At 38.9% G+C, this 13,646-nt stretch overlaps 1 protein-coding gene and 1 long non-coding RNA gene across 9 annotated transcripts in view; one reads left to right on the top strand and one right to left on the bottom strand.

Moving 5' to 3' along the window:
- kdm4c (lysine (K)-specific demethylase 4C) overlaps positions 1-11,224 on the bottom strand; it is a 35,592-nt gene extending 24,368 nt beyond the window's left edge. For all 8 annotated transcript variants that reach the window (XM_034203313.1, XM_034203317.1, XM_034203314.1 and 5 more), the window contains exons 1-4: positions 10,965-11,224; positions 1,679-1,845; positions 1,295-1,470; positions 833-947 (exon numbers count right to left, since the gene is read on the bottom strand). In XM_034203313.1, the coding sequence (XP_034059204.1) occupies positions 833-947; positions 1,295-1,470; positions 1,679-1,822 (435 nt within the window). In that variant the 5' untranslated portion in view covers positions 1,823-1,845; positions 10,965-11,224. The remainder of the gene's footprint in view (positions 1-832; positions 948-1,294; positions 1,471-1,678; positions 1,846-10,964) is intronic.
- On the top strand, positions 6,578-7,173 carry LOC117537916. The gene is made up of 2 exons (XR_004567793.1): positions 6,578-6,701; positions 6,973-7,173. It is a non-coding gene; the product is annotated as an uncharacterized LOC117537916 (long non-coding RNA).
- Positions 11,225-13,646: the final 2,422 nt, after the last annotated feature.

Genomic DNA, 13,646 nt, shown 5'->3' with positions numbered 1-13,646 from the left:
ATGCGTTCGCATTTGACAGCCTACAGCCTGTATTAATAATAGCATTGCAATAAATAAATTGCTATAATAATATTTATTGCAATGCTGCTATCATTAACACAAGCCGTAGCCTGTATTTAATAATGGCAGCATTGCAACAAATACATTGTGCGCGCATAGCGCATCTCCAAATAAAGGCAATGGCAGGCACTTTAGAAAATAACAAAAAATAAACCAACATCATGTTGATGTTGGTTTATTTGTCGCTTATTTTGTTTGTACTGTTAAACATGTTCCAGTAAAGAAAACAACGGAATTCCTTTTGTCTGAGGTTTTTTTTTTTTTTTTTGGATTGTCCCGCGGGGAACTGGCAACCCTAGTCATAAGTGGATCTAGCAGCTTAGTATTGTGGTTGACAATGACATTTTTAAATCCAATCAGCTACATTAAGGAAGATTTTACTCATTGTGCCACCAGTTGGCCAGCTGTCAAATCCCCTATCACTATTATGTGGATGTGCACCATGTGTTTCATGCCTCTAAAGTTCTGCTGATAAATTACTTTGGGGTTAAAAACTGGATTTTAGCTTCAGTGGCCTACTTTGTCAAAGCTGGGAATGTGTTGCTTTCAGTCAGTACATCTTTGTGTCCCAAATTTAGATTTTTCTTTTTACCTTAAAATGACTCCAAAAACCTGTTTTCCAAAGACCAGACTGCTAGATTTAGGTAAAAATAATATGATATAAAGTCCACCAAAGTCATTTCTACTGTTTGATAAAGACACAGAGATTAACACATTAAAATAGGTGAATAAAAACAGGGAAATCAACAAAAGAAGAAGAAGGCTCATCTACCTCATCATAGAGGCTGCCACTGACATCAGCACCATATATGGGTGAGACAAAAGTCAGGTTCTTCCAGTATTTCCTCTCCAGATCTTCATAATTCAGGTAGCGTGGTGTACAGTACCTGTGGAGGAGAAATAAATAACAATTGGTAAGGTGAAATGGCCATCTGTATGCCAGAAAGGAAAACATTAGCACAAACTACATAGCAGCTAAATGTAGAACCTTAGCACTTTTAAATCATTTATCCAAATCCCATCTTTAAATCAGATTTGGGATTAGGAAAACTAGCATTAGAAATGTACACATGGCTTAAATTACTTTCTCTTTACCAATTTTCAGACCTTTTTGTTAGATAAGTGGTCAAATTCTAATTATTATTTTAATATGAACAGTTAGGTTTTCTTTAAATTAGGTCAAATAGGGCAGCAGCATTACTTCCTAGATAAAATGTATGTATTTAGTACTCACATGTCACTGTTGGCTAATCGCCTGAACTCCTGCACGCTAAGAGGCTTCTTCTGGATGTTGTATTGAGTGAAGAGCCCTGACTGGCCAGCCATCATCTGCTGGATGGGAGCATCAATCATGAGATCATCTATGTCATCATAGGTACGACGGGGCTTCCAGCCTTTAGGAGGAATCACCTGGGTGACAAACAGAAGAGGAGAGGTTTGGAAAACAAAACAGGAGTGAAGTAACCTAGTACAAATAGGGTCTTGCTGTTAGAGGAACACATTAGAGGAAACTTTGACACACCAACTAAGTGGACATCATGAATTCCATAACTCACAGACAAGACAAAACTTATGATGAAACTGTTTCCAAGTTGAAATTTGAAAAAAGGCTCCCTACCTTAGCCAGACCTGCGCGATGTGCACCCTGAGACTCCATATAAACCAGGTACTGGTTGAAGTCTTTGAACTCCTCCATGGTGGGCCTGAACGTCATGATTTTGCAGGTGGGGTTCGCAGGGGTAAACACCTCTGCCCCCGCCATCCTGCCGCCTCACCAGATATAACCTGGAAAAATAAAATAAAGACACCAATTTAAATGTGCTCAAAGGGTATAATAATAATAATGACCAATTTCCAGATGTAAATATAGCCAAAAAGTCATTTGTGTTTGCTTAATTTGTCAATAAGTTGTTAAGTATAAAGTAAGTTTAAAGGAATGGTATGCTCATGACACGCATTTTTAAATAATTATCATCCGATAAAACACACCAGTCTCTGCCAGTCTTTTTTTTTTTTTCTTTTTTTTTTAATCCGATGACATTATCAGTGATTTTAAACTGATTAATTACCGAAATAACATCAACACTGTGGGCGGCGCCATTTTACCGGACGTGACGTAAACCATGCGTTTGGTTTCGAGGACACGTTGATGTTCATGTTATTTACTGTAGTTACTCTCTTCAAATATGCCTCATTGTATCGCGAAACATTGCCACAATTCTGATAGGAACAATCCACGGAATGCTCGGTTCCATCTGTTGCCAAAAGGTAAGCGTAGGAAGTACGTTCGGAGGCTAGCGAAATGTGGCCGACCCGAACCGAAAGATCCACAGGCGCATGTATGCAGCGAACATTTCAAGTTTCCGGACGACTACTCGGAGAGTATGATAAAACCATAGACTGTATATATAAACGGACGTAGGGTCCGTGACGTCACCCATAGAATTCTGCAGAGTTGCCGTGAAGCCCTTAGTAGGCGGAGTCGGCCACTAACGGCTCGACAGTGACGCCAGAGTTCAACTCCCGCCTTCTCCAAATAAGGGCAAAGAGGCGGAGCCGAGGCGGGACCTGTAGCCACCGAGCTGGAAGTTCCAGAGCTAGCTGAAGCTACCAAGCTAAGCTAACATGCTCCCTATCTGCACGCTGCCGTCGCATTTTACGTTTCTAAGGTAAGCGGACATGAAACTATTCAGCAAAACTATAAATAATAATCTAAGTTATTGAGTTTTTAGCATAATACTTCAGAATCTTAAAACCCCTTAACGTTTGTATGCAATTGTGCTAAATTCAACACTGGAATCAAGCAAATATTAATATGTTTGCATGACATTAGTTATTTATATTTTGATATCACTTAACTATACGTTTAATACATTTAAGTCAAGCTAAGGTACATGTGATGGTAGCTAGTTAGCGCTCTTACCTGTGAGGCCTCCTCCAAACAGCATAATAACCGGACTATCATTAAAACTAAGTACCAGTTATAGATCCTTGACTTTAGACAAACAATTCAAAAGACAAAATGTATTTAAAGACCAATCTTTATTTGAATGTGCCTCTTAACCTGAGATATTAGTTATACAGTAATAGTATTGACAATCTAACAAAACTGAGCAACTCAACAGTCAACTTTATGTTTCTTATTGTCTAAAGCATTTATTATTTTCATTTTCCCAATCTCATATTCAGTGTGGACGGATTGAGACAGTCTGGTGTCCAGAGAGCTGCAGAGACTTCAAGGAGAAACCTCCGTGTGATGGACGTCCTGTCTGTTGGTTTGGAGAGGACTGAGGGTCTTTCCTCTGCGAGGAGGACCAGGGCTGATGAAGGAGCCCATGCTGGGCAAAGCTGATACCAACTGCACAGGCCTAGTCGGTCACTTTATTTGACTAAATGTGTTTAATACATTTAATAGGTTTACACCTTCTGTCCATATGTGCTTTTTATTTAAAACATTTGATTAACTTTTGGTTCACATTTCAATAAATTGTATTTGCACTCCTTTTGTCCATTATTCTTACTGAAAATGTTAGATTACACATTCACATCTGACTGAAGATTGGCCCCATTTATTTGTGACGTTGCAAAACAAGGTACATGTTGTGAAGCTCATAAAGTGAGGTAAATAGAAATAATCAGCTGATGGAGTGTAGATGTGGAAATAGCTGCATTCGATCAGCTGACTGTTTTTACAATAAAAGTAGTTTCTTAGTGAATGTCCTGTACTGGTCTTAAAATCTCATAACATCAGCTTTTAATGTTCCTCTTGGATGTTCTTCTTGACCCTCAGAGAAGGAGAAAATGTCCTGTCTTTCAGGCATGTCCTTTCCTAACAAAAATGACAGGAAACATAAAACATATTATTGCAGAACAAGTGTGTTATTTATGAAAGTGGTGTGTTTGTGTGTTTAGGGGCTGTAGATATAATTATTTTGTAATTGTAATGTTTTTTTTTTATTTCAACAATGAGCTACAAAGACAATCAGATTATGAATGAACAGTATGAAGTTCATCAACATTGAAATATATGTTATTATCAAAATAATATTGAACTGTTATCAAAACGTAGTGCAACTGTAGAAGCTTGCTCTGTTGTCTCACTGAAAGAATAACTTTTACCACGTTTTTTTAAGACAATATTGAGAAATAAATAGTAGCAGTTCTCACTATGTGTTAAATATCTTTGCCTTCAATACATTAAATTAGAAAGCTGACAAAGTCATATTGCTTGTTAACAATAACATCTAAATGTAACTTTTTGCATGGATAAAACCCTCAACTTAACTGATGTGTAGGTGATCTAGTATTTAGTATTGTTTAATGGAATGTATATCAGTGTATTCAAGTCAATACTTCATTCATTTAAACCAATATCTTTCTTGATTCTTTGTACAGTATGAAAAAAAAGAGTCTTTGTACCTGTGCTGAAGTTCACTGCTGTGAGGAGTCCAGTTCTGTCTCTCACTCTCTGGTCCAGCCTGTCTGCATCACCTGGACACCTTAAACAAACATATATATATATATATATATATATATATATATATATATATATATATATATATATATATATACATATATATATGTAAAGTACCATGTGTACAAACAATATAACTGATTCTCTTCTGTTGAACATGTTGGATTGTGTATTGTCCGAGTCAGGGTCCTTTTTATTTTACTGTAACTTTAGAAGTTGTGTTACCAATGCTTACTGTTTATTTGATACCCATTTGGTAATGAAATTAATAAAAACAATAAGGTTTGGGTTCGTTCTTCAGATGACTGTGACGTTAACGTGTAAGCTCAATAATGCTCCAGCTCAACCAACCATATTGTAATATCCAACTAATCATCTTGAAATATGACATTAATTGTAATATACACACATCTTATTGTGAGGTTGATTTCACATACACTACTTCGACGTTAGCTTGTCTACATACTTGAGCATAGCCAATTTAAATTAACCTTAGCGATGCATACAGTTCTACCTACATAATAAAATATCTCTATAAGTTACAAGGATGACCTTATTTTATCAACCTCAAACAGAAGCCGTTTGTTCTACAGTATTATCCCACTTAACGCTTAACACTTGTCTATTTCGTTCTAACCTTTATATACAGTCTATGATTTTAACTTGTAGGCTACGATTAGCATCGTTAGCACCGATGTAGCTACCACTCGCTTACAACTAAACCAAGCCTTAACATTCATTACGTAGCCGATTAAAATCATTAACACATAAATAAGTACTCGAATTTCACTTACCGCAAAACCGCATTCATGCACCGTCTGTTTTAACCGCAGAGCGAGTCACAATAGTCCGATATATAAGCATGAAGAACAAACAACCACGGCCGGCTTCAAGTTGTGTTCCCTGGATGAACTGAGCAGGCAGAGTCCCTGTAGCTTCACGGAGCAGGTAGCAGAGAGACAAGAAGCTAGCAGCAGCAGTCACTTGACAGTCGTCACTCAATGTGACCACGCCCTAATTTATGCAAAAACTTGAAGACCTAATATAAATAAAAGGGTCGTGTTAGAAAACAATTCACTCACAGATCCATAATCATGAAGGTTGAACCTAACTATATTCATAATAATATGTATTGCATCCATGGGTAGAAACATGTTTTTTTCTGCTGTAAAGTTGGGCATTTTAACATGGGAGTCTATGGAAATTGCTCTTTTCTGCAGTCAGTCCCTATCGGCCAATATATGAACTGCAGTGTGTGGCACTTCCGTATTGGCGTCCCGGCTCTACCCCAAAGTTTGCCGCTTGGATAAAACATAACATGGGATTTATTGAACAACCATTACTTAATGGAGATGCAGTACCATCGGTCTTTCTGGTGTCATCACCGACCAGGACACCAGTTCGGCCAGTTGAGAAATCGCCCTCTGCAAGTGTGAAGCGACGGAGGACCAGAAGTAGTGCTCGGAGTAAGAATAAGGTATGTTATAGCGCATTTCCATTGCAGCGGGTAGCCCCGTTTAAACGTCCTTTATCGTCCAGGCCAGGCCAGTTTTTGGTGGCCTTTCCATATAGCGTAGTACCGGCTAGCGGGTACTTTTCCCCAGTTTTTCCGGCCCCATAAAATCGTGGTTCTAGGTACACCATTCATACAGGTCTTCCTACTCGCCTCCCGAAATCAATTGCACGAGTAAAGGGATCGTCTCCAGCAAGATCACCGTGCTGTTCATCCTCATAGTCACTGTCCCTGGATTCCTGACGGTTCTGACTACTTGGCTCGAACCTGTATGGCTGAATTCCCCCATCCAATCTCTTCATATTGCTCAAAACTTCTTCCTCGGCTGACGAGTCCGAACTCAAATACTCCGCCATGTTTTCGTGTGTTTACAAAGTGAACGCATGGATGACGTCACGACCATCACGTGACTACTGAAAATAGCCAAAATGGCGAGAAGGTCCTCGCTGCAGAACGCGGAATGGGGCGGGGTCGGACGTCCGACCCCGCCTTGTGAGTCCACATTACACATCAGCTGTTTCCCTACCGCCAAGAAGAAGAAGAAGAAGAAGAAGAAGAAAAAACCATGTGATCACCTAGTTGGTCTGTTTGTCCGCGTTATTACATTTGAAGACGATTATACATCATCATTATCATGGAAGGGAACGACCGAAGGTAATAAATTATGTATTATGCAACCCAGTAGACATTCGCTTCCAAGTTCCTACCTTGTAAGTTGTCTGTATGGCCGTACCAATAAGTTAGCGCAGCATGCTTGGTCTTGAAATGTTCGTAAGAATCCATAGATGTAGAATATCTACATTGTTCATCTTGATGTGTTTTTAAATTCTTACAAACCAACTGAATCGATCTGCTTAAAGAAATAACAACATTTGATACATGTAGACTCTGATTTGAATGTATTCCATTTTGTGTTCTTCCTCAGACACCATACCATTCTTACTGAGGGAGAAGAACCTGTGCCCCTACAGTCCGCCGGTTCACCTTTTTATCAGTGCCCATTCTGCTCTTATAAGACTGCAGAAAGGCATTTGGTGATTAACCACATACAAAATCATGCAACGGTGAAACATAAAGGTAAAAGCCAATGTTAGGGCATAACTTGAACAACAAACAAAATGCATGTGAACAGACAACATACATATGTATATATATATATATATATAGGTACTTTATTTATGCCAAAGGAAAGTGATGCACAAGCAAGGTAGAAATATACATATTTAAAATACTAGTAAAGGGTCAAAGTAAACAAGTAGAAAACTGAGGTATTACCTTTATACTGGTGTACAGCAGAAATAGCCTTAAATATGCACTGTAAATATACTGCATCTATAAGCATATAAGCACTACATACATACATACATGTATTGCTACCAAAAAGAGCTGCAAACTATTGTTAACTGTTAGCCACTGTCAGTTGCAGCACACAAAGGTTAAAGGTAGCATATAATAATGTTAAAATGTGCAACAAAAAAGAGGAGTAAAAGTAGCTATTTTTTTCGTTTTAGTTTTGGAAAGTAGCTCTCATCCTAAAAAAGGTTGGAGACTGTTATAGAACGATACATTTGACAATTTTAAGCTTGAAAAATTAAGCTTAAGAGGAACAGGTGGGGCTTGAAAAGGCCCACCTGTTCAAAGTGGGGAATGACAGAAAAAGTTTGAGAACCACTGCTGTAGGAGAAGCACCCCTTTATAAGTAGTGCTATGGCGGCATCTCAGTGGTGCTCTGCAAAGAATATGGGAGATAAAGTCATCCTGCCACAAATTATTTCCATGGCCCCACTGGACAGAGAAGCAGCTCTCCATAACCTTGGTGAAGCCAGCAACCTGCGGGACGAAGACAGCTGGGAAGACAGGATGGACCCATTTATGTTCAGGTTCAAATTTGAGTCGAACTATTTCATGTTTTTTGAGCAGTGCATTGACAAAGAAAACCTTAAGTTTCATGCCTGTTTTGAAGAGCGCGGTTGAATGTTTGCATCAGCAAAGCCTTTCACTGTTGTATAGATTTTTTTTTGTATACTTGGTTTGGTTTTTATATTTACTGTATTTGCTTTTTCGGTTCTGTTATATTAATGATTGTTCTGTTATATGATAAATGTTGTAAATAATAAATGCTTTTTCTATCATTCTATGAAATGCAGTGCAATGTATCATTTGAAATATATGGACTAGATATGAGTATGCACAGAACTAACTAAATGAATAATCAATTAAAACAAATATTAAATAATGAACTTAAATACACTAATAGAAAATATGACTTTATACCACATATTTAAATACATTCATGCATTTAATTAGTATGACGTTTTTTAATTATATTTAGTCGAGTGCAGATTTGTATTTGTACTTATTGTAGTTGTCCAGCAGATGATGCTGTTTGTGTCATTAGGATATCCATACACCCCGCCCATCGGACGTCCACATCCGACCCCGCCCCATTCCGTAGCCAGGGCCTATAGGAATGGGGCGGAGGAGGGGTCGGACGTCCGACCCCGCCCCATTCCGCGTTCCGCAGCCAGGGCATATAGAAAATGGCAGCGGCCTGACAGAATATACAGGTTTTGATAAAAAAGAGCTATAAAATCATTATTTACCGGGGAATATCGCTGATTTCTTCAGGGTATGGTTTAAACATAATGTTTCACTAAATACTGAAGTTTTGATTAATTATCTAATGAGTGGAGCATTCCTTTAACTGCTCCCAATCAGCTATTTTTCCTTACATTTTTGTGATACCGATTGAAGATATAACTCAATTTAAGACTTAGTACACATTGTATAGACCAGTGATTCTCAACTAGTGGGTCGCAAAATTGAATTTTTTTTTTTTTTTGGAAAAAAAGTCAAACTTTTATTTTGAATGCCCGATTTTCCAACGCTGTGCATGCAGTAGGCGTTGAACTGGAAGTACCGGAGACCATAGACGGCTTTGAAAACTTCTGTCACGTAGTGATCATCTTCTCAATAAAACATCTCTGCTGATGTTTTTTCGAGTCTTCTGGCCAATCAGAATCAAGATTGTTGCCGGAGAATAACTTTGCGGTAGAACTATTCTTTATACATCCATGGGTACAACTTCAGATACAAATGAACACGTAATGAAATATGACCCCCGGTTTGATGATTGACAGGTCACAGAACAATGGGAGCTATCTACCCTAACCCACAATTTAAAGTAAGTCACACAGACTATCTCTTCTTTGCTCTTCTCTCTGTGAGGAGCAGCAAGTTCAGCTTCAGAACAAAGTGAAAAACAAACAATGGCATAAAATATTATTAATATGTCGGGTAGTGATAGATTTATTTATTTTCTTCTCAGAGTGTACCAGAATGCGTAGTTTACGTTAGTATTTCTAAAAATCTGCTGGGGGAGAATCCCCCCAGACCCCCCTGCTGGGGTTGGGTTTTCAGCATGTGTGCCTTTTTATATAGTTCAGCTTTCATTCCATCATCTCATTAAACTTTTTTAAAAGCATACTTTAGTTCTGTGAAGGGATATAAGGGATATATGCACTGTACTTCACTTTAATTAATATTGTATGCTGAAAAGCGTATATTACAGCACGATTTTTTGTTGAATAGATTTGAGTGCTTCAAAATGTTGGGTCGCGATTTATTGACCAAGTAAAAAGTGGGTCCCGAGGCCTGACCAGTTGAGAACCACTGGTATAGACCATTACAAAATATGAACCACTTAATGTGATTTACAGGCTGTAATTAATATTAACGTGTGGTTCAAATGTACAGGTGTAAAACTTGACTAGAAGGCAGTGGTTTATGATCACCGCTAGATGGAGGTAGAGATTCAACGAATGTCAATTTGGCCCTATGATCTTTTCTAACAACCCAATTCAGATGTTTGTCCCATCCACCCATCCCACTCCCAACTCTGACTTTATTGTTCATCAGACAAAGGATCACATTGCCCGAGTCATGATATTGTGATTTTCAACCATATATTTCTTCATAAAGCTACTTCACTGCAAACCATATTGAAATGGCATTCAGCCCGATTATGTAACAGGCAATTGCAAGCTTAAACAAGTTTATGTAATAAATCAGCAACAGTGTTCACACACTATGTGTTTACAACCTTACTCCTGTTTTAAGTACTAAAACAAACATTTCAAAACACGGATAACCTAATTCGTGCTTATTCTGCCTACTATTAATTGAAATCAACACATTAGAACACTGGGATAAATAAATATCCCCTGAGTTGTGGTTTCGCTTTAAAAACTGGATTTGCGTCTATGGCTTGGCTGAGCTTTGTTGTCTGTCAAGCCAGCTAACTAGCCAACTAGCCTACGTTTTGTTATGATGCAAAGTAATGGCTGAACAACTAGCACAGCTAGCTTGCTTATATTAAGACGTTATAATAATTTGTCACTCTGATTTGTACGTTGTGAATTGATTCATGGTACCGGACTATAAAGCACTTGCAGCTAGCAGGTGGAAAATAAATGCATATGTAGCCGTTTAGCTAACCTAGCTAGCACACCAGCTAACTCCTTAATGCACAAGTGAATGGGGTTTAAATGCCCCTCGCAAGGTGGCTGCAGAGAGGCCCGTAGCTCCTTCGCTCTGTGACTTTGTGTGATACTGAGGATTTACTATGATCTTTTGTATCGTGTATACATTATTGTATCGATCCTGAAAGACCTCTGACAATAGACATGGGAACAATGAGAAACATAGTCCGAGATGTCCACTGGCATGAACGCGTGCCAACTTCTTAGGCTGGCAACGCTAACGGTTAGCTGTTGATATGTAGCTTAGCTAATTTTGCACTAGAGTCACATAATGCAGCACACCGATTGCTGTCTAACTGGATCAAAGCTAGCTTACATGCATCGTTTTTCGCCGGTATATCACATGTTGTTTCAATAAAAGCAAAGAGTATTTTACCTTGATTTAGAAACACAGCGCCGTGTTGTTATCTCTTCCTTGTCCGTCCAGCTGATTCACATGACAGCTGCTGCTGCTGCTGCTGCTTGCATTGAGATTAAACCATGTTGAAGACGGACTATACTCCACAAATGCGTGTCAGTATGCTAACGTGATCCACCGAGATGAGAGGCAAACCGTGGTGGGGTGGATTTATCCATGCACTGTGAGATCTGCGAATCAGCAGGAGAGTGGAAGAACTGCAGCTCAGCCAATGTTGTGTGAACCTGTTCAAGAATGTTGTCTTACAGACTTGGCCATCATTCAAAGGAGTAGTTATAAAAGAAAAACATATGGAATTTCTGGTTAATAATTTGATTTTGTTAAGCAAACACTTTATACTTAAATGCAAATATCTTAAGGTTAAGCCATCACTGGATGGAAGAACGAACTTAAAGGTCCCCTATTATACTGTTTTTCATCAATAGGTCTCACAAAACATGTCTCTGAAGTGTTTGGCTCGAAATACCAAACAGATCATGCATTGTAGCATCCCATAAACCCATAACCCCTCTGTTTCAGCCCTGTTTCAAAAGTGCTGATTCTGTCTTTTACTTTAGATGAAAATAAGGAGCCACTCCCCACGCCCCTCTGCGAGATATTTGGTTAAAAATAACACAATGGTGCTCTAGGAGGAGATTCAGGTGATAAGGTGGTGGGGGGTTACTTTGGTTGGTTATTGGCTAATGGTTACACAAGCCAAAAAATCGTTATGACCTCATAAAGTGGCCAAAATCTGATCAGCTCATTTTCAGACAGGTTTTTATAGAAATGGATCAGGACAAAAAGTGAGCAAATATTATATTTTCCTGAAACTTTCAGAATCTCTTTAAGAGAGGACACATGTTTATGTATAAAATACATGAAAAGTGGATTTTGCATAATAGGTAACCTTTAAAATATTTGCAGTCTCTTCATTACATAAAGGAAAGAAACACCCAGAAATTATTCTCATTATTTGACTTATTCGTGTTACTTGAATAGACCCTTACTGTGTTGTTAATATTGTTTGTTTTGTAATTTTTATGTGTGTAAGATGTATTCTGCTTAGTTTGATTTTATATATACTTTATTTGCTTTATTGTTTGATTTTTTGTATTTTTAATTTTTATTCTTGTGTTCTGTTTGGTTTTATTTGATCTATGCTGTATTTGCACCATTCAATGTTATTGCCTGAAAATAAGTGCCTTAAAGGTTTGTAAATGACTCGTGATTAATAACGTTTTTTATTTAATGAAGGAAAAACACAGTCAATGTTAGTGGAAATTGCATTGCATCTCCAGCGTTAACTCTTTTTTTGCACATCAAATGTATTATTTACATTTATTGGTTCTCAGCAGGAAACCGATGGACTGTCCACTTCAAGTAGGGAATGAGTCCTTACCCCAAGTGAAGGAGTTCAAGTATCTCGGGGTCTTGTTCTCGAGTGAGGGAACAATGGAGCGTGAGATGGGCCGGAGAATCGGAGCAGCGGGAGCGGTACTGCAGTCGCTTTACCGCACCGTTGTGACGAAAAGGGAGCTGAGCCAGAAGGCAAAGCTCTCTGTCTACCGGGACATTTTCGTTCCTACCCTCACCTATGGTCATGAAGGACGGGTCATGACCGAAAGAACGAGATCGCGGATACAAGCGGCCGAGATGGGTTTTCTCCGCAGGGTGGCTGGTGTCTCCGTTAGGGATAAGGTGAGAAGTTCGGTCATCAGGGAGGGACTCGGAGTTGAGCCGCTCCTCCTTCGCGTCGAAAGGAGCCAGTTGAGGTGGTTCGGGCACCTAGTTAGGATGCCACCTGGGCGCCTCCCTAGGGATGTGTTCCAGGCACGTCCAGCTGGGAAGAGACCAAGGGGTAGACCTAGGACCAGGTGGAGGGATTATATCTCTTCGCTGGCCTGGGAGCGCCTTGGGATCCCCCAGTCAGAGCTGGTTGATGTCGCCAGGGAAAAGAAAGTTTGGGGCTCTCTGCTGGAACTGCTACCCCCGCGACCCGACCACGGATAAGCGGGAGAAGATGGATGGATGGATGGATGGATGGATGGATGGATGTATTATTTGTCTTGATTTGTTTATGTTATTTTGTGTATACTCTTGCATAAAGATTAATTTGTTGCATTTGTTGATTGAAACCGTTTTTTTTTAAAAAACAACTTTGATTTACTTGTACTTATTAAAGAATAACATTCAGGTTACATAACAGACATTAGGCAGGTATTTGGTTACAATAATGTGACAAAAGTCCCTCCAGATTTCCAGTGCAGGAGTCTCTTCCCAACATTTTAGGTTAATTATTAAGCCAGTTGTTATTACTTGGAATCATTGGCGTCACTTTGTTAAAAAAAAGTGGTGCGGACAATTTCTCCAGTTTTAACATCAGCATAGCAGAAGACAAAAGATGTCCTTCCCCTTAGTGTTGAACCTCGAGCACCTGCATGACAAACAAATGCATAGACCTGTGGACCACCAATGTGTTTTCAAAACAATGAACGCCCAACTATCTCTTGCTGTGATGTGATTTGGAGTGAATTTGTACCTTTATGCACACAACAAGCACACAGGTATGGAGGAAAGAACATGAAATAAGTACAAATGAAATAAATGCATAAATACAGAAATAAAAAAATACAAGAAAAAAGAAATGTGTAAAAAAAA

The sequence above is a fragment of the Gymnodraco acuticeps genome, unplaced genomic scaffold, assembly GCF_902827175.1.
Source record: "Gymnodraco acuticeps unplaced genomic scaffold, fGymAcu1.1, whole genome shotgun sequence".
Classification (NCBI taxonomy): Eukaryota; Metazoa; Chordata; class Actinopteri; order Perciformes; family Bathydraconidae; genus Gymnodraco; species Gymnodraco acuticeps.
Note: the sequence above shows the minus strand (reverse complement) of the source record. Positions and strands in the feature narration are given on the sequence as shown.